Source organism: Poecilia reticulata, linkage group LG4 (genome assembly GCF_000633615.1).
Source record: "Poecilia reticulata strain Guanapo linkage group LG4, Guppy_female_1.0+MT, whole genome shotgun sequence".
Lineage (NCBI taxonomy): Eukaryota > Metazoa > Chordata > Actinopteri > Cyprinodontiformes > Poeciliidae > Poecilia > Poecilia reticulata.
The window spans coordinates 22,239,799-22,263,725 of NC_024334.1; the positions used below are offsets into that span (position 1 = coordinate 22,239,799).

The 23,927-nt window shown below is 39.9% G+C and overlaps 1 protein-coding gene across 1 annotated transcript in view; it reads left to right on the plus strand.

The window, feature by feature from the left end:
• The first annotated feature begins 470 nt into the window (after positions 1-470).
• yjefn3 (YjeF N-terminal domain containing 3) overlaps positions 471-23,927 on the plus strand; it is a 60,290-nt gene continuing 36,833 nt past the window's right edge. Inside the window, exon 1 of the mRNA XM_008407229.2 lies at positions 471-927. Coding sequence (XP_008405451.1) covers positions 860-927 — 68 coding nt within the window. The 5' untranslated portion in view covers positions 471-859. The remainder of the gene's footprint in view (positions 928-23,927) is intronic.

Below are 23,927 nucleotides of genomic sequence, written 5' to 3' on the forward strand. Positions count from 1 at the left end.
TGAACTTAGAATCCTATTTGCTGATTTGTCGTATATTAGCGACCATAGAGCTGTATTACTTTAGGGCATTCGTTTCTTTAGTTATAAGAAACAAATGCCCTTATGTCATGTCAAGAGAAAAAACAAATAAATATAATTGATGATAACCCTCTTACTTCAACATTTATCATCCGCGAGCAGTTCAGGGCTTCTTCAATTTTTCTCCATTTTGCATCAAAGAATAATTTTTTGCATCAAAGGAGCAATCCAGAGGAGAATGTGTTTAATGCATGCACCTGTCTGGTCAAATTTTAAGTGATGTGGTGACCAGAGGAGATGCTGATGACTTAACAGCCACGACCGGGAGCCAATCAGCCGTCAGAGCACCGAGGCTCCTGCTTCTTAATTGGCTGGATTTCCGTGTGAGAGCAACCGAAAGCACAGACCTTTTTTTTCTCTCTCTCTCTCTCTCTCTCTCTCTCAGAGAATGAGCCGAGGGGACCCTGCAGCTGAAAAAACAAAGAGGAGAGGAAGGGTTATTGAGACAAGAAGCAGAGCGTGTGTGTGTGTGTCGGTGCGAACGAGGGTGTACGTGTGTGTTTTGAAGCAGCCAGTAATTACCTTCCAGCATCTGAACCAATCAAGAGCTGTGGAGAGAGAGAGAGAGAGAGAGAGAGAGAGAGAGAGAGAGAGAGAAACCATTTAGATTTCACAGTCTATTCCCAGGAAAAAGACCCTCGCGCTCACACACACACACGCGCGCGCGCAGACACACAGCCCGTCCATTCAACTAGAGTCGGAGAAGGAACGGAAGTGTTTTCTTTGGGGGAGCACAGCTTATCCTTTCTCCCGTTTACCGACTCGTGGTGGGTGAAGACAGATGGACAAGATGAACCACAGCTCAGCTGAGGCAGAGCCTGAAGCCATAGAACCGCTGCGTTACCTCAGGTAGGCACCTTTCTATTCTATTACCACGTTGATTTTTCACGCCGTCCAGAACTGTTCCGGTTCCTTCCACGCTGAGCTACAGTTGCCCCTTCCTTCTCATGACTGCTCAGATCAGTGTGGAGAATTGACAGATAGTGGCAGGCAGATGGAGACAGACAGAGACCTCAGCATCTTCTTACATGCTGAGGGCTTTATAGACAAAATAGAAGGTTTTATGTTATTATGTTAACCTTCTGTCTTGAGGGGGGGGAAAAAAAGCTACTGGGATCAGATAAATGATAATAGGAATAATATTTAGTTAAACACTGGTGAGCGATGTGACCGGTCAGTTCTTATGAGGAACTTCTTCCGCCCTGCGTCTTAACTTTTTTTTTTTTTTTTTTTTWATTCCTGTCTCCTCTTCTCTCCCCCTGAAGCCACAAATTGAATTACCAATTTGATCCGTGATTAAATTAGGACGTCCACGGGTTATCTGACCTCATCACTTCACACATCACCAACCGAGCCAAGCATCTTGTGATTCTCCTGTGTTTGGGAATGAGATGGGAGGCTTACAGGAGCGAGGTGACTGTCCTGGTGGCCTGTTGCTCTCGCACGCAAATGTGTGCATCACGTGTCCTAAATTGTTTAGCGGTAGCTTTGCTGCTTCACATACCAGCTGAACATGAAAAAAAAAAAAAAAAAGGATGCACAAAGATGGGCATTAAGTGGCGAAGCTGCACTGATTGAGCTTTTAATGGTTGAAATTGTTTTCTTCCAAGTCAGATTGTGGTTTTGCTCCCCTGAGGACCAGAACACATGAAACACAGGGAGGTCTCTCTGACAGAGGCCGTCGTTTGGAGTCCAACAGAAAATGAAGGAATTGCAAAATGATGTTTATGTACAAAGACGTCCCTAGGCTTTATCGAATCTATTCGACTGAAAGTCTGCGAGAGAGAATACAGTTGGTTGATGTTTCAACAGACTGAAAATGGCTGGAAATCTTAGTTTTTTATGTATTTAATGAATACAGTGGATCTGATTTGTTTTGTTTTTTTTCCCTTCAGCATTTGACCCGTCCATCACTTATCAGGGCTCCAACTCTGACCGATTTATGTTTTCACTCCTTAACTGCAGTCATTTTGGACGTAAAGCTGTCATGTCCCTGCAAAAGTGTGTTTTTGTGGGGACACGATGAAAAGAAAGTGAATCATGGTTCAGTTTTGTAACGCAGTGGAGCTGTTCTGTTGGCGCCGTTACAGACATGCCTAAGTGTGACCAAGTGTTACAGTAAGATGAAGTTGGCAGGCTGTACAGTGCAACAAGGTGAAAATTGAATAGTACAAAAAAATGGCTGCTAAAAAAAAAAAAAAAAGGAAGGATGACTTTCACTGGAAAAGGATGGCAGATTTTGTACGTAATGCAGCTCTTGAACGTTTGTCAGTGTTTCTTCTGTTTTACAGTGTATAGCTTAAGCTGGTTTATTTTCATTATTTCTTTAGTGTACACACACACACACACACACACACACACACACACACACACACACACACAGAGAGAGAGACAAATTATTACACAAATTATTTTAGAGCTAATATGCCCACAGCCAAAGACTTAAAATAAAGTAAAAAGAAAGAGCCCACTAGAAAATCAAAGGAAACAGTAACAAGCTAGAGAGCAGAGTGAGTCTGGCTCATTAATTGGTTCGTTTCACTGATTAACATGAAGGTTTTCAACAGCTTTCTGTGGGCAGGTGGTTAAATTCAGAAAAGCTAATTTTTTTCACAAGCAATTTCACTATAGATGAACTGGTTTATGATGCAGATGTTTGTGAAGAATATTTTCTCTTGCTCATTAAATCAGAAGTCAAACAACTGTTTTTTTTTTTTAAAGCTTGCAAAAAGTTCAGACAGATATAAAAAAAAGTTGTGCATGGCAGTGGCTCCCAACGCCTCAGCCTTGTTTGGTGTTACCGATTACTGCACAACCCAAACGTTTGCAAGAGGCAACATCACAAATAACGATACATCAAGCTGTGTGCAAAACGACTTACTTGAACTATTTTAGATTTTGTCAGTTTGTTCCACAAATTTCTGTTTGTTTTATTCTTATTGGGTTGGACTGGGTTAGACCAACACAGCAGCACACGATTGTAAGGTAAAAGGAAAAGCCCGCGTGGTTTTTGACGTTTCCTGCGAATAAATATCTGCAAAGTCACAAGATGAGAACAAAGTGTACATTTTTGACCGACGTGCATGCGAACCGGACGTTCGTCAAACTACATCAACCCCTTTGTTGGAACACGGTGGTGGCAGAATAATGTTCTTCAGCAGAAGCTGGTCGGAGCTGACGGGAGGTGTGGACGTAGCTTAAGACTGGGCAAAATTGTAACAAGCGAAACAAATGCTAGAGCGGTGGAGGTAATCAATTTAAGCACATTTTGAAATTCATAAAATTTTACTATTAGGTTGCGATCATATGTTTGTCTTCTTAGTCACAGCCCCGTTTGTTTCATCTTTGAATATAAAAAAAAATAATAATAAATGGCTGGATAAAAACAGATCACCCCGTGATGCTGTGGCAATATTTCACAAACGTCATTTAGAGACGGGATCAAGTTTGCTCCCGTGAAGCTGACAAAACACTCTGAGTCACAGTGATTGATTCAACTTAGGAGGAAACTCCCTGGTTTTTTTAATCATTAGATTTATCATCAGAGCACTCTCGTGGAGCTTAATTTACGCTCCTCGTAAACATATGTAATTGCAGCCTTCACAGCGCCTGCGCTTGCATTATTCACAATATGTCAGCATTAGAGAAAATGAGGCTTCGTGGGAACGAAGCCTCGCTCACGGGTCTCACTCGGTTAATGGATATTATTGTGGAGGGAATACTCATTAGAAACTGCAACTGTCCTGCTCAGATTCCACGCATGTCTATGTGTGCGAAGTCCAAGTGAGGATTTAGGATGAGGTGATAACGAGTCGGTGATAATTCCTCTCTGCCACCTCTGGCTGCGAGAATCCGGCGATGATGAAGCCGTTCGCCGACCTGATGAGATCATATACAACTTGCATCTGACGTATGTGGCCCAGAGGCAAAGAGAAACCCCTTTATGTCAACGCGTGGAATGCAGAGCGACATCAAAATTAAGCAAATATAAGTCCACGCACAAAAAGGCCTGCCATGCATCTGTGTAGTCAAGTAATCAGATGGAAATGTGGAAAAAAAAAAAAAAAAAAAGCTCCTCCCCGCCTCCCAGAATCTTTCACGAGGAGCGGAGTCATTGCTGATGATGTGATGCCGCAAGGCAGCGAGACCTGAAAATGCTGTTTCGCAGCTGGTGATGCCTCGGCCTCGTATCTGGATCCGGAGCTTGTTGCTGCAGGTAGCTTCGGAAAGTTCAAATGAGTAAATCGCAAAGGGCGCGCAGACACAGAAGGCTTCTGTGAGAGCGTTTTATTCAAGGAAAGAAAAAGCAGATGACTAAATATCTCAGCTCCAGAGCCTGCTCTGTTTCTCTACATTTCTTACTGGGGTTTTTTTCTTCTTCTTTCTGCTGCAACTGCAACACATTTTCATTGTGGAAAAGTTTTTATCTCTGTTTAATTGCTGCATATTTTTAAATGACATGCTACAAAACAAATAAAAATTTTTTTTTTTTTTTTTAAAGGGCTTTGAAATGATTGCCTATCTTTATTGGCCACTGCCCGGCTTTAACTTCATGCCCTTCCAACTTTTGCAAAGATTAATTTTGGCCTCATTGTCATTCCTTCTGCTCATCTGCCTCCTCTCAGCTTTCTGCCACCAATTCTCAGGTTGGCAGCTCCATTTGCTTGTGCGGCAGCCTCTGCATTTATTTATAGTCCAAATGTAACGACTGGGGCATGGAGGTGGAGAGCCGAGGACAGTTATGATTGGCAACCGGTTCGATGTTCGCCCATCGTTTTCCCCCCTCTTTGATTAAAATCAGGCTAGCTGTAGAGAACTACATTCATCTCAATTTGTCTCGTTAAAAAAAAAAGAGAAAAAAACAGGATGGGAATATGCAGAGGGCAAGGTGAGCTTCAGTGTTTTTTTTGTATTAATGAAAAATTCGATCTCGATAAGCAACAGTTATTTTTTGTACTTTAGACTATATACCTATATATCTTAAACAGAAATATCTCTGAATGATGTCATGAATTAGTTAGAAACTAAAACGGTTGAAGCGTATAAATATGCTACAATTAGTATCTGAGCTCAACTCGTCTCAGATGGCCTATTTTTTTTTTTTTTTTAGTGCTTTTTGTTATAGTCCTGTCACACTATTGCACATCTGCCTTGTGTTTTTAACAGTGTCTGAAGATATGCGGCTTTAATTCAATGCTACTCTAGCATAGTCTTCATGTGCATCTGATACCCGGCTGTATGTAATTTCATCTTGCGTCTCGGAGATGTTAAATATGCTGTGCATATGATAAATGCACTTGAATAACATGCAGTCGTCGCAGCACTCACCCCGGAATAACATTAGTTTTCTCTGCATGGTGAACTCTTGAAGCTACTTCCCCTGATTGCGCCGTGACCCGTTTTGAGAAACTTTCGGCTTAATTTCACTCAGCATTGAACTTTAAACACACACAACCTCCCTCATACAGCAGCAGACTGTGCTCGTCACTCATGTTCACAAGGTTTGCACAATCTCATGAATAAATCACAGACTCAATGTTTCAGAAAACGTGTTTTATTTCTTTGAGTTTAAAACAAGTTTTCAGATAGATGTTGTAGAGCGTGTCAGATCCTGAACCGTCTGTTAACCCAAATATTCAGTTTTTAATAGCAGGGAATATATTAACCTCTCGTCAACGCAAAGCATTGCAGATTTCAAAATGAGGACAGAACCAGAGAACTAGGCCACACGATTGGTAAGGTCACCTTACTAACCCAGTAAACAAGAGCAGCAATAATAAATAAATAAAAAAACAAGTCAGCCATGAATTTAAATTAAAAATGAAATCCAGATATTGCTTTTCAATAAATAAAACAAAATCATTTGGATTCATTTCCTTTCCATTCCAACCGAATTAAAGTATTCAAGAGGTTATGGTCTTTTTTTTTTTTTTTTTTTCTAAGATACTATATTACTCTATAAAGACAAACACTGTTTGGGAAAAATATGTAACAACTAAAAGGACTTTGCCCCAGCCAATTTAATATAGATATATATGATTCTGTCACATTTTAATGCTCTATCTGAAAAAAACAAAACAAATTTGATGGGATTTGTGATATAATTGTGACAGATGGGCTGGAAATATGAAAACTACAGAAGCTTTATGGCTGCTCCTGAGTGCCTAACGTCAGTATTCTTATCTGCTTCTCTACAGCATGCATTAGTCAGACAGCTTAGACATGCAGTGCGACAATACACACTTACGTCCAGCTCACAGTGTTGTGTACGTATGTACTTCACGAAAAGTGTGAAAAGTGTCCCCGTTACACAGACCAAAACTGATTTGAAAGCTCTGACCTAATTGAACATTCTGTTATTCATTTGTTTTTTTAAAATTGCGTAACATTTGTGGATAAAAGGTAACCGATGTAGGCCGATACCGTTCTCTGTAATGTATTTCGTCAATGCGTCGTCTCACTATGGTGGCGCATTTGGCTCGTTTTGGAGCGTTTCGTGCTCGTTCTCTTATATTCTCTTTACTCGTGTTGCTTCTCTTTGGAGCCGATTCTCCAGCAAAGCTCCTTTCGCTCAAAGGATGTTGTTTTTGAAATCAGAAGGTGGAAAAGGTCACTGCTAAATTACTGCAAGGTTCATGTTCCGTCCCTATAAAATCCAAATGTTTGAAACATGAGCATCATTCGAACAACAACAAAAGAAACAAACTACCAGTCGCATTTATGCAATATAAATCAACATGGAAATTTGATAAGTCATATTGGGTTATTGTGGCATTATTCAGGTCACAGTAAAAGTGATGCGCTTGTCTGGTGATCGAATTATGTATGATGTGGGGTTAAATGCGTTGCAAGGCAACTGGTGACACACGTCTTCCTCCTGCGACATCCAGACACAAGGAAGACATACGATACAATGAGAAAAATGGTGATTGCTCAAAAGTAGCTTTTTAAGCAATCACCATAGAATGGCACGATGCGTCTGGACGATACATGCCGCCCCACAAGGAAACTCTTAGTCTAAAATTTGTGACAATTTTGACTGAATTCTTCTGCTTCTAGTGATGACATGTTTATTATTATTATTAGTTATTATTTTGATGCTGAGAAATCGATTCGATGTATATTTCTAAAAATGTATGAAAAAAACAAACAGTCCAGTCATTTGAAACGAGGCCTAAACACATCATTCAAAATTAGTCTCAATGTTAAGTAGAGAATGCTTCTCCCACATTTGATTTGTTGTTATTATTGGACCTAAAACAGGTTTCCTCAATAATTCATAGTTAGCGTTGCAGTAGAAATTAATCATATGTAAGCACAGTATTTACAGTTAGCTAACATGCTAACATTCTAGTTTATTGCGCTAATCGTTGCATATTAGTGATAACTGCATGTCTCCTAACTTAAGGACAATGAATAATCTTTTACTCTACTGGAGGGGAATGCAATTAACTTTAAAGAACAACACAATTAACAAAAAAAAATGTTTGTATCAATTGACCCTTGTCAAGTGGTAATTTGAACAGAAGTTTTCTTTTTTTATTCATTGTTGTCTTGCAACAACAACAGCAAAAAAAAAAAAAACCCATTCTGGTTTTGAATCTCGGCTGAGCCAATTGTTCACGCAGTTTGCAGGTTCTCCCTGTTCATACATCGATTTTCTCCAGGCATACCGGCTTCCTAATTGCTCTTAGGATAGTTGAATAGCTGTTTGCCCAGTACGTCTCGTTGACAGACTGGTGCCCTGTTCAGACTGCTCCCACCTCTCGTACATTAACTGCAATCCTGCAGGAGTCGAGCGGAAATCATTTTCTTTAAAACCTGCATCATAATAGAAGTTGAATAAAGTATTGAGGACTGTCTATATGCAAATGAAAAACTACAGGCAAAGAGATTTCGCTAGGTTGTTGTTTAGATCTGATACTGTCATGGTTGTGTGTGATTTAACAAGAACTAACTAATTTAAAACAAGTATTAATCTACCAGAAAAATGCTCCTACTTGCACAAGTGAGCCCTTAGTCTTGCTCACTTGCAAACCACAACCGTTTGACGGAGTCCTTTCAAAATCATGCAAAGAGCAACTTACTTAAGGATAGCAGGTGCCATAAAGATTTGTTCTAAAAGTTGGACTTGGCAGCTAGTTGACTCAAACGCGTCCATTTGGCAAGAGAGACCAACCAACCAATTCCAAGCTGCCAGCAAATAAGGACATAGAAGAAAATGCAAAGAGGCAGCAACAGCTTTTTCATGTTAATTAATTTACACAATGCACCTCTCCTGAGGTTGAGGTCTGTTTTAGTGGAGGTTTGATAGAATTTGTGTTCATTTGCCAGAATGTTACAAAGGCCCAAAACAGAACAAATCCAGGTTTAAATTGGTCTCCAGGCAGCAGCCTTTGTTAACTAGGCACACTGGGGAACCGTTCGAAAGAGGCTGAGTGGGACTCTGTCCACCTCATTTTGCCCACGCTGTGGATCACTTAGGAGGATTTCAATGGGTATAGGGCAGACGGTACAGAAAGCAATATATTCTCCAATGAAATGTCATTTCTCCTATAAAACACACACACAGTGACAGATTTATAAAAAAAAAAACCCCAGAGGAAATAAAAGCTATCATCCCTCATCAGTTTCTGCTCGTAGGAAAACAAGAGGAAAGGTCAGACATAGCAGACAGAAATGATGGAATGACTTGTTTACATTCAGGTCAGGTTTGCTCTGACAAACCAAATATAATAAATTGTCCTTTGGCTGCAGTCGACTATGGTTTGCGGAGACTGCTAATATTTCCATCTTTGCGACAGGAATAGTAAATTTATACAGCCTGGTTGCTTCCTGTTTCCACAGAGTGTTGTTCAGAAGTTCAGGTGCAATGATGTGTATTGTATACATGCTCGTTTAATTAATTTTTAACAAGAATAATTTAGTGCAGATGATTGAATTTGTGATTTTTTTTTATTTATCAGTGCATGGACAAAACTAAACATGCTTGCTCATATAGACCTACATATGCCCCTGTGCATTAAGGCTGGGTTAAATTCCCCTTACAACGTTGCAGAAAAACCACGTGCTGTTTCAAGTCTTCGATAAGGTTAATGTATAACCTAGCTGGATAAAAGATCGCTGTTTGAGTTTACTTAAATTAATTGGTTCCCTGTCACAGACCTGAAGTTTTAAGCATAACTTCCACTTGAGGTCAAGACTCTGCTTACTGCTACCAGTGTTAATGTGAGTTTAGGGTATTTGTTCTACTAAAAACCTCAGTTGTGTCCAAGTCTTAAAATCTTGACTCAAACTGTCGCACTATGATGCAAGAAGAATCGCTTGGACACAAGCAGATGAGTCAGTGTTTACAACGAAGTAAGTTTCACATTACCACGGGCTGGGAGAGTGTTGGATAAATAATAAGCCACTGCTCCAAAACCTAAACTATTCTGGGTTAATGGCAAGAAAAATCATGGAAAGAATCAAGAAAAAGCTTAAAACGCCACCAGTTTTCAGTATAACTGTTCAGTGCAGTGGTCATGCTGTTGAAAGAAATTGGAGCATCCAACAGCAAAGTGATCCCATCGACACATCTGAGCTGGTTTTGGAAAAGATAAAAGATTTTGAAAAGCCTCGGCCTCAACTATGTAAAAAATATTATGGACTACGCTTCAAAGCTGAGCCCAGCAGTTTGAATTAACTCTTATCAGTTCTGAAATGAAGATCAGACAAGTATCCAAATATTCAGTATGAATAATATCAGAACATTAAATTTGAACACGTGAGCATTACTTTGACACTGTTAAAGAAACCCTTCGACAAAATCAAACTTATGATCCAAATTCTTAAGTTAATCGAAAATATGTTTTCATTGTTGCATCCAAAAACTCCCCAGATAAATATGCCATTCATCCTCATGATGAGCGTATGTAAACATTTTACTAGCAGTGCACATAATTCAACTTCTTTTACTCAGTCGTTCTCGTTTCGACATTGATTTATTTTGCCGACCTGTCCGTCTGTTCCCGTGTCCGTCTAGAATGGCAGACATGGCGGACTCGCTAATGAGTTTCCTTCCTCCTACTAGTAATAGTTCTGACCCAGATGGTTAGACAGATTGGAGCTGTGAGCGAGTGTGGACGCTACAGGAAAATTTTAATGGTTAGCTTCGCTCACTCTCCTTCCTAAATAAGAGACAGCTCCACGCCTCTCTGCTCTCCCCATCTCTTGCTGTCAAACTCTGGACTCTGGGGCAAACTCAGAGAAAAGTGAGCGGAGGACGTGGCTTTTTTTTATTTTTTATTCCACCAATGCTGCCATGATTGAGCATCAAAGCTTTATTGAGAAATGAAAGGTGGCACACTTGAGTCACATAAAGCCACAGCAAGGAGTTGTGTATACTCATGAACATGTTTCTCGTAAGTCCGTGAGTAAGTGTTTTTGCTTGTCAGATTGAATTGACCGGATTTTAAAGTCTCTCTTGTGGCAGATAAGAGCAACTGTAGCATCTGCCAGGAAACGCTCAGCTCAGCCCCCCACCACCTCCGTCACCTCACTGCTAAATTCTTGTCTAGTATTCGCACCTACAGCACACATAGAAGTGCTGGAAGAAAACCCCAGTGATAAGATTTTTGGAAAGCCAGTTAAGTACCTCCACATATTAAAAGCGAGGCAAGTCTTAGTACATTTTCAGTTAGCTTTTGCGTTTGCCAAGAATATATTAAGACATAATCACTGTGGATTATGTCAAAATCTGCCAAAGAAGTGACAGACATGATAGAGTGAAAAAAAAAAAGCTTATGAAGGGTAGACTACATTTTCTTTGGAAGAGAAATAGACGGTGCTCTGCTGTGATGCTGTTCCGTTTCAACAAGAGTTGTCACAAAACTCCCAGGCTCGCTCTTTGCTGTCTAAACACTTTGCAGGCAGTCTAATCAACACATCCTCTTTGGTACGTGTTCCTATTCCAGGTAATGTGATCATCTTGGTAATCATCAGAGATTTGCGTTGTATAATTGAGTTTACCTGCTGCTGCCTGTGTGCATGCATTGGGATCACTTCTAAAAAAAACAAGACCAGGAAAAGCACTGAAACGTACCATCCTTATATCTTTATGACTGAGAACCCAACATGAAAATATTTACCCCCTGTTGGTGGAGCAATTTCATGCATTAACATTAACGTTGTTCAGCTGAGAAAACGGCAATAAACTTAGAATCTCTCGTAAATCTAAAGACTGTTAGCACTTGCAAATATGGTGTGTATGTAAGCCATTGTGAACGTCTAAGTGGACCTCCACGGACTCACTGTAATTCTGCCACCGCTTCCAGAATTTTGCTTCAATTTCCTATAGAGCCTTGGCAATATGACATCTTTAAACTGATGGTAAGGCAACTATTAATAAGAATGTCAAAGAGCCAACCTCACAGATCCATATCATAGAACTGTTTGGCTTTAAATGGATGATAAATACAAGTAGGCTTAAAATACACAAAAGAAAATTTGTAATCTTACTCAGCCTTATGACTCTCGCCAGAGATTGGACTTTGGGGTTCTGTGTGGGACCCCTTACTACAGGTTTTCCACGTCTGCATTAGGTGGTGTTCTTTTTCAGACGACAGGTTGACCATCGAACTGAAGCTGGTTGGCCAGGGGAGCTTCAGCATGTCCCTCCCTCTCCACCAGATTGCGTGGAAAGCAAGCATGCACATGGCTAACAGCGGTTCTTCAAGGTAACGCTGTCTGGGCGTCACCACCGCCGCGTTTAGTGCCTTCTCATTTCTTCTTCACCCGATTTCCCCCGTCCTAATTGGTCCTCTTCAATTCCATGACCACATGCATGTTTCCCTAGCAACACAATACTCTCCCCACGGTAACCGTGCATTGTACATTTTCCCTGGCAACGCTTTCTTGCTGCCCGTTTGTTTTTCTCACCTGAATAAGGCAGATCCTTCCAGTTCTGATCAGATTGAAAAGCCACAACTCATCATTACTCCATGTTTGTTATGTAACGTGTTTTTCCTGCTATTCTTCAATACATACCTTATATTATCTGTCCACGACAGCAAAACAAGCTGTGGGAAGCTGCCGTAGATAAGTTGTTAGAAATGATGTTGGGGATGTAACCAGGGTTAATAGAGAAAACTCTGGCTCAGATACCACAGTAACAGATGAACCCACAGTACTCTCGTGGCGGGAGGTTAAAAAAAGATGTTCTCCTTATCTCCTGAAGAGCCTGAGGGAGCTGACACACACAAGAGGTCCTTGTCTTAATTACACAGAAGGTTCATTTTGAGGTCAAATTAGTTTGTGATGACTTCCTTTTTCCTTTTCTTAGTTTTAAGGAACTACAGTACCTTATATAAGTATACTCCCATTGAACGTTTTCACATTCTGCTACATTACAACCACAAACTGAAGGCATTTTTTTTGTGTTTTACCTCATAGAAAAATGCACAAAGGTGCAGTAAAAAAAGTTATGCATGTTTTTGATTTAAACAAATGGTACGTCATTGGATTCTTGTAGGACGTATTGACACGTTATGGAAAGAATTCAAATATAATGTGAGGTCTGCTGAATCAGGGACAAAACCAGCTGGATACTGGATCCCAGAGGACCAGAACTGACCATCTTTGGTTTAAACCAATGGTCCCCAACCTATGGCCCGTGGGCCAGTTTCCGGCCCACCTCCACATTTGGTCTGGCCCCCTGAACAATACCAGAGAGCATTTAGATTTTTTTTCATGTACCGTATTTCCGACTATAAGCCTCTACTTTTTTCCTAAGCTTTGAACCATGCGGCTTATAGCCCAGTGCGGCTTATATGTGGATTTTTCTTCAACCACCAGGGGGCTCTTTAGCTGGAAGGGAATTCATTGGAAGTCAAAATTGAAAATAAAAGAAGAACGCACCCATTAAAACGTAATTAAGTTTTAATAGGGAATTGAAATTTGAGAATGTTGTTGATCAGTTAAATAGCATTGAGGGGAAAAAGAAGATTTTTCAGTTTTTTAAAATAATACTGGGATCATTATGAGAATTTGAGGTAAAGATATTAGGATCCAGTAGATGACAGTAGTGCAACAATAATGGATGCAAGCTGCTGTTGAAATCTGAAGAAGAAGAAGAAAGCGCCCATTTTCATTTAGCACATGCTAGTAGCAGAAACGAAGGATCAGCACTTTTACCGTTACAGTTACCATTCGGAAACTACCGTAATCAATTCAGTTAAATCTAAACTTGGCAACTTTTTCTTTTTCAACCGTAATAAATGTTCAATTGACCTGTTATGACTCAAATTTTGGGTGTCCGCCCCCCTCTGCTGCATCGTTGTGGAAAACCTAGAGCGGAAGAGATATCTGGGAAATACGGTATTTATTTAATAAATAGTGTTATTTCCTGACTTTTGTTCTGTGAAGAACCCAGAGAGGGTTATTTGATTGTGCTTTCTGGAAAACAATACATTTTTACATTTAGACACTCCTGCAATCTGCAATTGTCAACCTGCAATCGTCACACTTTTTCTGTTACAAACTGATTCCGGCCCCCGACCAGAGAAGGGAAGAATTATGTGACCCTCACAGGAAAAAGTTTGGGGACCCCTGGTTTAAACCATCAATTCACACCCGATGTATTCAAGGCAACCTACTTGCGTGGACAGCAAGTGAGCCACTTAACTCTGACCCTCCCCCTTCTCTGCAGCTTCTGCCTTTTGAAACGGAGTACTTAACCCCCTTGAAGCACATTATCACCTTGTGAGAGAGCACACAGTTCAATACTCTGTGAGCTTATACAACCCCACACAGTGGACCAAACTGTAATGCACGAGACATACTAGACTCGCAATTTTATGAAATACGGAAGTCAAGATCGTAACGGGTGTTATTTAAGCCATATGATGCAAGTTATGATTCTAATTCCAGGGATAACACATCTAGAATACACCACTACTTTTAACTATTGTTAGAAAACTGATGATTATATTGCCAGAAATAATCTATGCTGTTTTGAACACAGAGTTCAGTTTGAGATTGCCAGTACAGAAAGTATACTTTTCCGACAATTGTGTGTGTTTACACACAAAATTAAAGAATTTGACAGTCTTTAATGTCAACATATGCAATGCATACGCTCTCTCTATACTGACGAATATAAACTCAACTCTAAATGGTTGAACAGGCTCCAACGGGAGGACAAGCCAACCAAATTTTTTGAATACATTTAGCTACTGACTACTTGAACGTTTATAGGCAATGATTTGGGTCGATTAACTCTCTACCTAACATGATCAGGTGGTTGTTAAAATATACATGGAGAAAAATAAATCAAGATGATAAAATCAAGATAATTGCAATATTTTCACAGTTAATCTGGCTGTACAAAATAGCCCACTGTGATTTTTACACCCTTCATCCCAATACACATGCACTATATGTAAGAATACAACCACTTTGTATACCTCTATATACACAAAACAAACTTCTTTTCTTCATTATTACACCACTTAGTGTCTTCAGACAACAATTTACGTGTCAAGGCAAGAAACAGTGTGACAGCAGCTTTACTAAGTAACTTGATTATTGTTGTTTTGAACCAGTTAAGTTGTCGCTTATATCGTAGTACAACTTCCTCTCAAATAACAGGTTTTCCTAATTTAGTGTAATTTTTATGCAAGTCCACCCTTTATAATAATTTGTCCTCTGAACTCTTCTGAAAGTTTGCTCACAGCGGTCATAGCTGCTCAGGATAACACAGAAAGAGAAATGTTCTCATGGTGACAGAATGGGAGCGTTGCCTACTAGTAACTCATCATATGTTGCCTCTGTTGGGAGAAAAAAAACTGCAGAGACAGAGGGAAAGATTCAAATAAAGACGATATCAGAAGCAAGGAGTGGGTAAATCTCCATGTATGGGATGGAGGTAAAGAATGAACAAGACGCAGAAAGCTGGTAATAGACTTTGGAGGGAGGCAATTTCACTCAGCTATAACCATGCATCACTCAAAGGTTTGTTTTTCCCCCTTTGTCTGTTGTAATCGAAGCCACAGCTACACCTTGAAGCAAGACGCTTGCATTAATATGAGCTGTGATGATCCGTTTGACGGAGATATTTGCTGACATGCAGCTTATGGACAAATCTTTGGATTTTGTGCCCCAACACTTCTTTTTCCCCCTAATGAGCGAAACACATTTAACAGGAAGAAGCAGAACAAATGGCTGACATTAATTCTTTTTTGCAGATGTATTTCTTCTTCCACACATCTCTTTTTTTTGCCCTCATGAGTTTATTAAAAGATCATTATCATGTAATTTTTGTTGTTGTTGTTGTGTGTGTGTGTGTGTGTAGGCTCATTTTGCTTTAATCCAAATGTTTGTGAGCATTTCAGGGCCCACGCCACCGCTCCCAGCTGAAGGCTTCCCCGATTCTCGGTAATTAGATTCCACTGCTTCGCTCTGCTAAGTCCTGATTGTGACTGTTTTGTTTCTCATGCGAGGAATGCTGTGACAGGATTCTGATTATGTAAATAACTTGTCTTATGGATTGCCCTCTGCTTTTGTTTGCTAAACGATCCTTGTGCATTCGTGGAAATTCAAGTTATTTTAGTCAAATGAACACAATGCTGGAATGCAACAATGAAACCAACTTAATTAGCATCGCCGTTGCCTGTGTGTCGATTAGGGTGCGTAAATAGCTATGAAAAGCATTACATGCAGATTCTTTCCGTTCATTCTCTTGAGAAATTATTAATATTTTTCTATTGTCAGAAGGCTTTTGTAATCATTCCTAGCGATGTGGAGCCTTTTTCTTCTTTGCCTAGCAACACATGCTCATCCTCGCGAAAGCAATCAGGCCAGAGGTGCAGAGCCGTTCCCTCCACCTGCGTGTTTTGATGGACAGCCGAGAGCCAGTACGCTAACGGTGTAGTGTTGGGAAGAAGCAGACAGCCAGGCAGAAGGACGAGCAACCATTCAGGTAAATGCTCACACAGAAATGGGAGACTGAAACCCAAGAGAGGTTAGAGAAAATGAGAAAAACAAAAAGAAGGATATAACCGAGCAGCTGGCTTTGCTCCCTTGCTGCTTGTTTTATCATTCCCGCTGTCTGTTGGGGTTTTATGAGCTCCGACGCATCTGAATCCAATTTTTCTGCCATCAGATTTCTGCAATTGCACTATATGAGTTTTATGATAATTGCTGGGGGGACAAAGAGCCGGACATAAGGGAAGGAACTTGAGCTTTTCTATCTTTTGCATCTGTCACTTCGCTGACCTCGCTTTAGCCGGCTCATATAAAAACCCTGGAGTCTACCATGATTATGAGATGAAATGGGATTTCAGCATCACAGCAGTTTTACATTGACCGTCCTTACATTTGAATGTAGCAACATCTCAAGACACCAGCCAAGAAGCTAAAGCTTTACAAAAATTTCTTCCAAGATTGGTTAAAAGTTGGTTTAATGATGGTAAAGTGGCCATCAAAATCCCCGATTTGAGCTGAAACTGCACGCATATATGCGAGCAAGACAACATATGAACGCAAATGTCATGTTTTGTTTACAGTAAGACCAAAATGCAGAGAAGGACTAGAGGTCAGCAAAAGTGAAGGTTTAGTGGTAAGCTAAAAACGTACAGGTGAACACGAGGAGAAACTGGACATGGAGCATGAGCAATGTAAAGGAAGGAACCAGCAATGAGTAACAAAACCCAGGGAGCTTATATATATACAGTATATATACTGAAGCAAGGGTGGAGAACTACATTAGATCTAGGGAGCATAATTAGATGAAAGTGAAAGAGCTGAGAGAAGAGAGCTGAGCAGGGGGAATTGAGGGAAAGGAAACTAATTGACATAGTGAACACAGAGGGATCTCACTTAAAACGCAAGGGAATCAATCACAAGACTAACACTAACGGTGAAAAACGTAAATGCACAAACAGAACCTCAAGAGCAAAACACAAAATGATGCCGTAGAATGACAGGACGTAAACGAAAACGAAAAACACAGAAATGAACTGAAATGTAAAAAAAAAAAGTCAGTATCAAATTGTGACTCTTTCAGTTATATTTTATAACCACTAATTAACAGTTATGCTACATCCATAAAATCCTATTAAATTCAGGTTGACAAAATATAAATTAGGTCATGATGGAGTTAGTTCACCTCAATGAATTGCAGTTTTTGTTTAAACCCTTGAGCCAACAAAATTTTCAGTCATGTAAATTTAAAAACATGACTTAAAATTTTTTGTAAAAGCAATGAATATATAATTTGTATTTATTATTTTTTAATCGGCAGCAGTAAACCCTTCAGTGTCACCTCTTGAAAAATAACTTCTCATTGAGTTGAAACTCTACTCATAAATGGGTTTTATGATTAATATCCAACTCTTGTCAGAAAAACTAACAATTGGACTATTGTTCCTACATAATATCTTACAAATTTTTTTTTCTTTTTTTGTTCATTTTGGTCAAACACGTTAAACAGGTCTCTGTTTAATTCTTACCATTCGTCACAAACGCCAACAACAACATAACTCTTCTCATATCTCTGTACTTCTATTTTCATCTTCTTCTCATCTTTCTTGCCAAGTCATCTTTGTATATTCAGAGAAATAAAAGTAGTTTTTTTTGTTTTTTTAAAAGTCAAAATAACACAGCAATTATGTTGATAGGTCCACATGAAGCCTGCCAACATAGCATATCCCATTATACATACTGGGTGCCATTGTCACCCTGACAGCTCCTCCCTGATTAAAGGCAACACCTCTTCATATCAGAAAAAAAAAAAAAAAAAGTTTGTCTCGCTTCAAGAAACAAAGTCCAAGCACTGTTTGTCATATGTCAGTGGACTAATGAGCAGTGGGGTGGACAAACTTGACACATCCTGTCACCAGGGAAAAGTTTTCTTGGTTGCGCAACACCAGAACAAGTCTGGGCCACAAAACTAAAGGACTAAACCTCAATTCTGACTCCCAAAATAATAGTAATTCTAAAAAGTTATCAGGAACAATGCTGTCATGAGACCAACACGAGGGAATATACCCAAAACTTTGAGACCTACAATGCTAATATGTCCTCGTGTATATAGTTAGTCTTAGTAGATACTTAGCAAAGCATATTTACTGTATTTGTTTTGATTATTAATCTTCTTAGTGGTCTGGTCAGGCGTCGTTTGCCTGAAATATCACTGAGTGACATTACTGTGTGAGATAATCATTAGCAGCTCTATGTTAGAAACAATTTTTAATTGTTTTCTTTTGTAAGAAATGTTATTCCAAAATATACGAAAAGACAAGGAATTAACAATTAAAGATAAGACTGTAGGTACGGATGGCAATGAGAGGCGCGAGTGGAGAGAAAAGAGGTCATTTAACAGCGCTAGCAGTAGAGTACTGTCAAGTGATTTCCCCCATTACTCAGTTTCAAGGTAATGAGATTAGTCAGCCTTGAGGATATTGAATAATGTTCTTGTAATTGGTTACGCACATGACTGCAAGAAGTATTGCTTTTAAGGCCGGAGCTGAGACACTGGGTAATTGTCTTGACCGGCAGTAGTTACCGGAAGGGAGATAAGGACTCTGTTGACGCTGCGTATTGCTGCTCCTTTTAATTAAGACACGAAATGGAGGCCATGCATCTTCCCCGACTGACATTGCTGACAGTTTTAATCGAACAATTCGATGTAAAAAAGTCAGACTTGTGGGCTTACGCAAACACAAACGTTTAACCTTTGAGTAGAGACGGACGCCAACAGGCTGCACGGTTACAAATATCAGAGGAAGAAAAACTGGGCTGACGATGCTGTTTGTGTGGGCAGCAGTGACAGACGCAGGCTTTGCTTGATGGCTCCTCCTTCACACCTCCACATCTTCGCAGCTTGCAACTCAAGTGTAGAGCTGTATTTTATTTCCTCATAGCGGAGAATAGCAACTCCACGTGTTAAGATGTCCAGAATAATGGGAGCCCAGGCTGCTTCTAGAAATGGGCCACCACCCTGCTGGGTTCCTCAGGCTGCACAGCTTGTGTGGCGTTCTATTGCTAATGTATGGGCCAAATGCAGCATGTGCGTTCGTTATGCAGACAGGAATGTCAGTGCAAAAGCCTTTAGTTGCCGGAGGTTACAGCTGCATGTGTTAACATACGACTAGTGCATTGACGTCGGAAACTGAATTTACTGGTGCTTAGTGTTTTGTTCTGGTTAGAAGTTTACATACACTTATCTGAAATGATTAACTTGGAGCTCCTTAATGTTGCTGTTGAGGCATTATTTTTTACAGGCTGAACATATTATATCCAGAAAAGCCTCAAGAGATTCTGAAAATTAGATGAACGAGCTTGAATTTAAAAAGCGCAAAGGAGCAAACATGCATATCTAGTAGTTGGATAAAAATCCATAAGGAAGTTGCGCCTCACACATTTTGAAGGGAACGGCTGGCTTCCGGCATAATCCTGACTGAATATTTAATCACTTCTCATAGAAAAAAGGGTGCGAGTTTAAACGTACCGATTTACTGGCACAGATCCTGTTTTTAAGCGCAGTTCATACATTTCCAACATGCTGGGGGGTCAGGGCTCTCGGTGGCCATTCCATTTTGTTTATCAGAAGAACTTTAATTCATATTTCTCCAAATATTATTTAAGTGTGTGTGATTTCTGCCTGGATGGATATTTTTGACCACGTGTGAATTGCAAAAAATTCACAATAAATTGAGACTGCATCCACATTTTTGTTTTCAACACTCAGAGAATTGCATTGTATGTTGTATTATCAGCCCCAATTGATTAACAATTCAGTTAATCAATAAAACAAAAAAAATCTAACTAATATGACTTAATGCCACTAATGAGCGTGTGTAAACTTATTCTCAGACATTAATGTAATAAGACCAAAAAATCCTCACAACAGACAATGCTCGTGTGTTTCACACTTGCACAACCGACTCCCAACTCTCCCAACTTTTTTCCAGCCCCTTTATCTGAGCTGAAGTCGACACATGCTCTCACTGGATGCAACCCTCATCATCGCCATTCCTGTTCTTCATCAAAGCCCCACAGAAGAATCCTCTCATAATCGTCTCTGCCATCGGGCTCCTGTTCTTCGCGCACATTTCCCTCCACCACCTGCCGCCGAGGCATTGTAAACACACACACACACCCACGCTCACACTCGCAAAGGCACGCCGGGTGAAGCTGTTAAAGGTCGGCCGAATGCCAGTTGAAATGCGATGGCTCTTTGGTCCCTCTCATGCTTCTCCCTGCTGCTGGGCTCATTAATTATGAACAGCCTTCACTTTGTGTGTGTGTGTGTGTGTAGCACACTTGTGTGAAGAAGCAGTTCTGTCTGAAACAAAACATTGCTGCAAGTGCTTATGAGGATTTCTTATCTTTCTCACGCTCTCCAATACCCAGCTGCCGATTCACTGGTCTTTTCCCAGTGAAACCGTCTCCACAGTTTGCGCCATAATAGCGAACGACTCGAGGATTCACATACGTACGGCAGTCGAACGTTCATTCTGGACGATCAAGTGGGAAGAAAAGCAAGAATTTATGTGAGGAGAGTTCATAGGAAGCGCTGGAGAGTTTTCAGTGGGAGAAACCTCCTTCCCTTTTATGTGCTCCCCGTGGTTCGCCTGGGGATTTTCTCTTCTTGGCTTTTGCTGGCAGGAGCCTCAAACTGGAACTGTAAAACGCGCAGGCAGGAGGGAGATTATTCTTTTTTGTTCCGACCAAAAAAGCCAAACTTAGCCGAGGCCCGGAATTTTTCTGCTGGGCTTTCAAAGTATGCAAATGGGGACAGTTATTTAAAATTAAATGAAATAAAACAAAAAGAGAGTTAAAAATAGCTGCCAAGTTTATGTCCTCTCCATCGCCCTCAGAAACACTAAAGCCATTCGTTCCTCCTCTGCACCTACATTTTCAGATGTTTTTGTGTTTCTGTGGATAAAGTGAACCTCTGCATATTCATAATTCTGCATTCGTGGACTCTTAACTCGCTGATTCTTCTGTGGAACTTGATTCCAAATTATTTGCAGAAAAAAAATTTTTTTTAGAGCATGCCTTATATATATATATANTAGATGCAAATTTAGAAGCTGAACTACACAGAGCTACGGTTGGTGTTTGCAAAGCAGCCAATTCAGGAGCGGTATTAAGTTTCCTTGGTGCTGATTGGCTGATGGTTATTACAGTTAATGTAACAAACCGATAGGCCCAGATCTCCAGGTTTCAGGGTTGTTGCATCAAAGCAACACCGAGGCAAATGGCAGAAGAAAGCTGACAAGATGGCGTTTTCCAACAAACTGCTTCCAGTGCTAATCTGATGCTATAGTTTGATGTGTTTGCAAGGAGACTCTGGCAGTAATACTTGGTGCTATTTTAGCACAAACTCTTTGTTTTGATAAGTAGCGTAAGGTGGAGACTGGTACCCAATGAAAATGTTAACAGCACCATGTTTAACTCAGACGGCATCTAAAATGCTGCCTCACAAACGACATAAAATTGGTTAAGGCTTATTTTGAGTTCTGTCAGTTGTTTGTCAACTCTTTTAAAACAACTTGGTAAGCCAATAACCAATTATTGTCTTATTTCATTGCCTCCAGGATATACGGGAGCCTGCTCAGGACTTATAAAAATAGAGAATACTGACTTTATCTGATTAAATCATGTTGACAGCAAATAAAACCAAGAATTTTATTATACAGAGATAAATAACGCGGGTTGTGTAGCTAAAAATGTCTCCCAGAACCGTGAACAGCCAGAAACTCAGAGTAAAACAGATGACAGGAGGAGACATTTTAATGATGTAATAACACGGAGCCGTGCTGGTTATCTGCATGTGGCAAAATCCAAACACTTCTTATATGACGTATAGGATGGGCTTGCCAATAACTGAAGTTCAGTAAATGAAATAAATGAGTCCAACCACAGCATATTTTCATGTGAGCAAATTCTAATAAAACGTTGGCTTGCCTATGTTTACTGTCTGACACAGAGAGAAGTGGCCTTTAATGTGTGTGTAATTTGATGGCATAATCTGCTCTTCTCCCCTGCCGAGGGAGAAACTCGCTGCGAGATAAGACACTAAAAGAGTGAGACGGAACAGTTACAGTAATCACGGCCCGTTTCCACCTCCCAGATTTCTAATTTTGCACTAGATGTCAACTTAAATGGATAGAGAGTATAGACTTCAACACAAATGACTACTATAAAAAAAACAAACAAACAAAAAAAAACTTAATACTTGTCTGTTCAAAGTTAATGTCTACCAGTCACACTGAGGTCTCCCCAGTCAACTGGATCATTTCCTCCTTGCTGCTGATTCCAATCTTCAGGTCATATGTGAAACACAGATAAAGACCGCTCTCATGTGGTTTACTTCAGATCTTTCCAAGTGAATTTTAAAATCTTGGTACAAAAGAAAGAAGCAGTCATGCTATTTGAAAGCTCTCAAAAGGCTTTTTGAAGATTATTAAGACTCTATGCTTCCTTTTCTTTCTTTTTTTTGGTTGAGAACAAACATTTTTCATTGCGTTTGTCTAGAAAAAACATCAGTTTGCTTGTGGGTGCTTCTGATTTAGTAGATTGCAAATACTTGATGTTTGGTGTTATACAGCTTACTCAATAAAATTAATCGTGTCAACTGATTTCAATCACACACACGCTGTATTTAGTATAAATTTGGACATGCCTTCTTGAACGTCAAACTTTCTGTTTTGTTATCCTTATTTTGATGTCCCTAAATTAAATCTAGCAGTTGTCTTCGGCATTCACCAAATTCATGAACAATATTCGCATTTTTGTCAAGGTAATCTTCTCGCGAGTGCAGCCAAATGGTAAAGCGGCAACAGCAGATGAGCTCAATACCTCAGGTGGCAAAATCTTTTGACTGGACAATTATTATTTCTACTCTACACAAATGAAGCCTTTGCGGCTGAGTGACGAGGCGATCGCTGTTGTTAAAAGAAAGTCACAAGAGTCCCGTTGGAAGTTGGACACAATCGACTTGTGGAAGAAGATGTTCCAGTCAGAAGAAACCAAAACCGAACCTTTTAAAGTGCATAAAAAAAACATTTATTTCAGAATAAGCACACAGCACACGCTCCCTGTAGTGAAACACTACGGCCCAAAGGATTCACACCTATAATTAGAACAAAATGTGATTTTACAGAATATTTTAAGGCTCTGCATACAATGTGTGCCATTTATTTATTGATAAAAAAATAAAAAAATATTTATTTTTTTTTTGCATCGGGGTGTCACGTAAAACACCCTGATGCAGTTTGTGGTGGTGCTTGTGACACAATGAGAAAAAAGCTCAAGGGGTCGGATTATATTTGAGAGGAACTGCATTTCCTGGAAGACCTGAGGCCGCAGGAGGTCTTATTTAAGTACATTAACAGAAAGCTTTGATTGAAAGAAAATTAAGCTGAAAGGACAATTATCTTTGTAAACTGAGTCCCATTAAATCTCTGTGACGCAAGAACTGATGACAATTAGTAAAACGCATGTATGCGGTAAAAATAAAGTGGGAGTGTTTCCATCTCTTGTAGATGAGAATAAAATCCTTAAAAAAAAAAAAACTATGATCATAAGAATATTGAATGTTAAAAGCAAATCACATGATTCTTTGCTTACAGCAATTCTATAAACACAGGATTATGTATTTTTGCTATCAGCAGATAGCTCAGAAAATCTTCTAAGCCTTGACAAACAGCAGAGTGTAATCTTCCTGTCGGTTGCATTCACACATATTCAATAAAATATTCGAATGCACTCTCTAAAATCCCCTCCTTCTGCTTCCGTCTTCCTGTTCCTTCTGCCGAAAGAGTTCATCCGTTTGCTGTTAGCGTCGTCCTGTCGCTAAC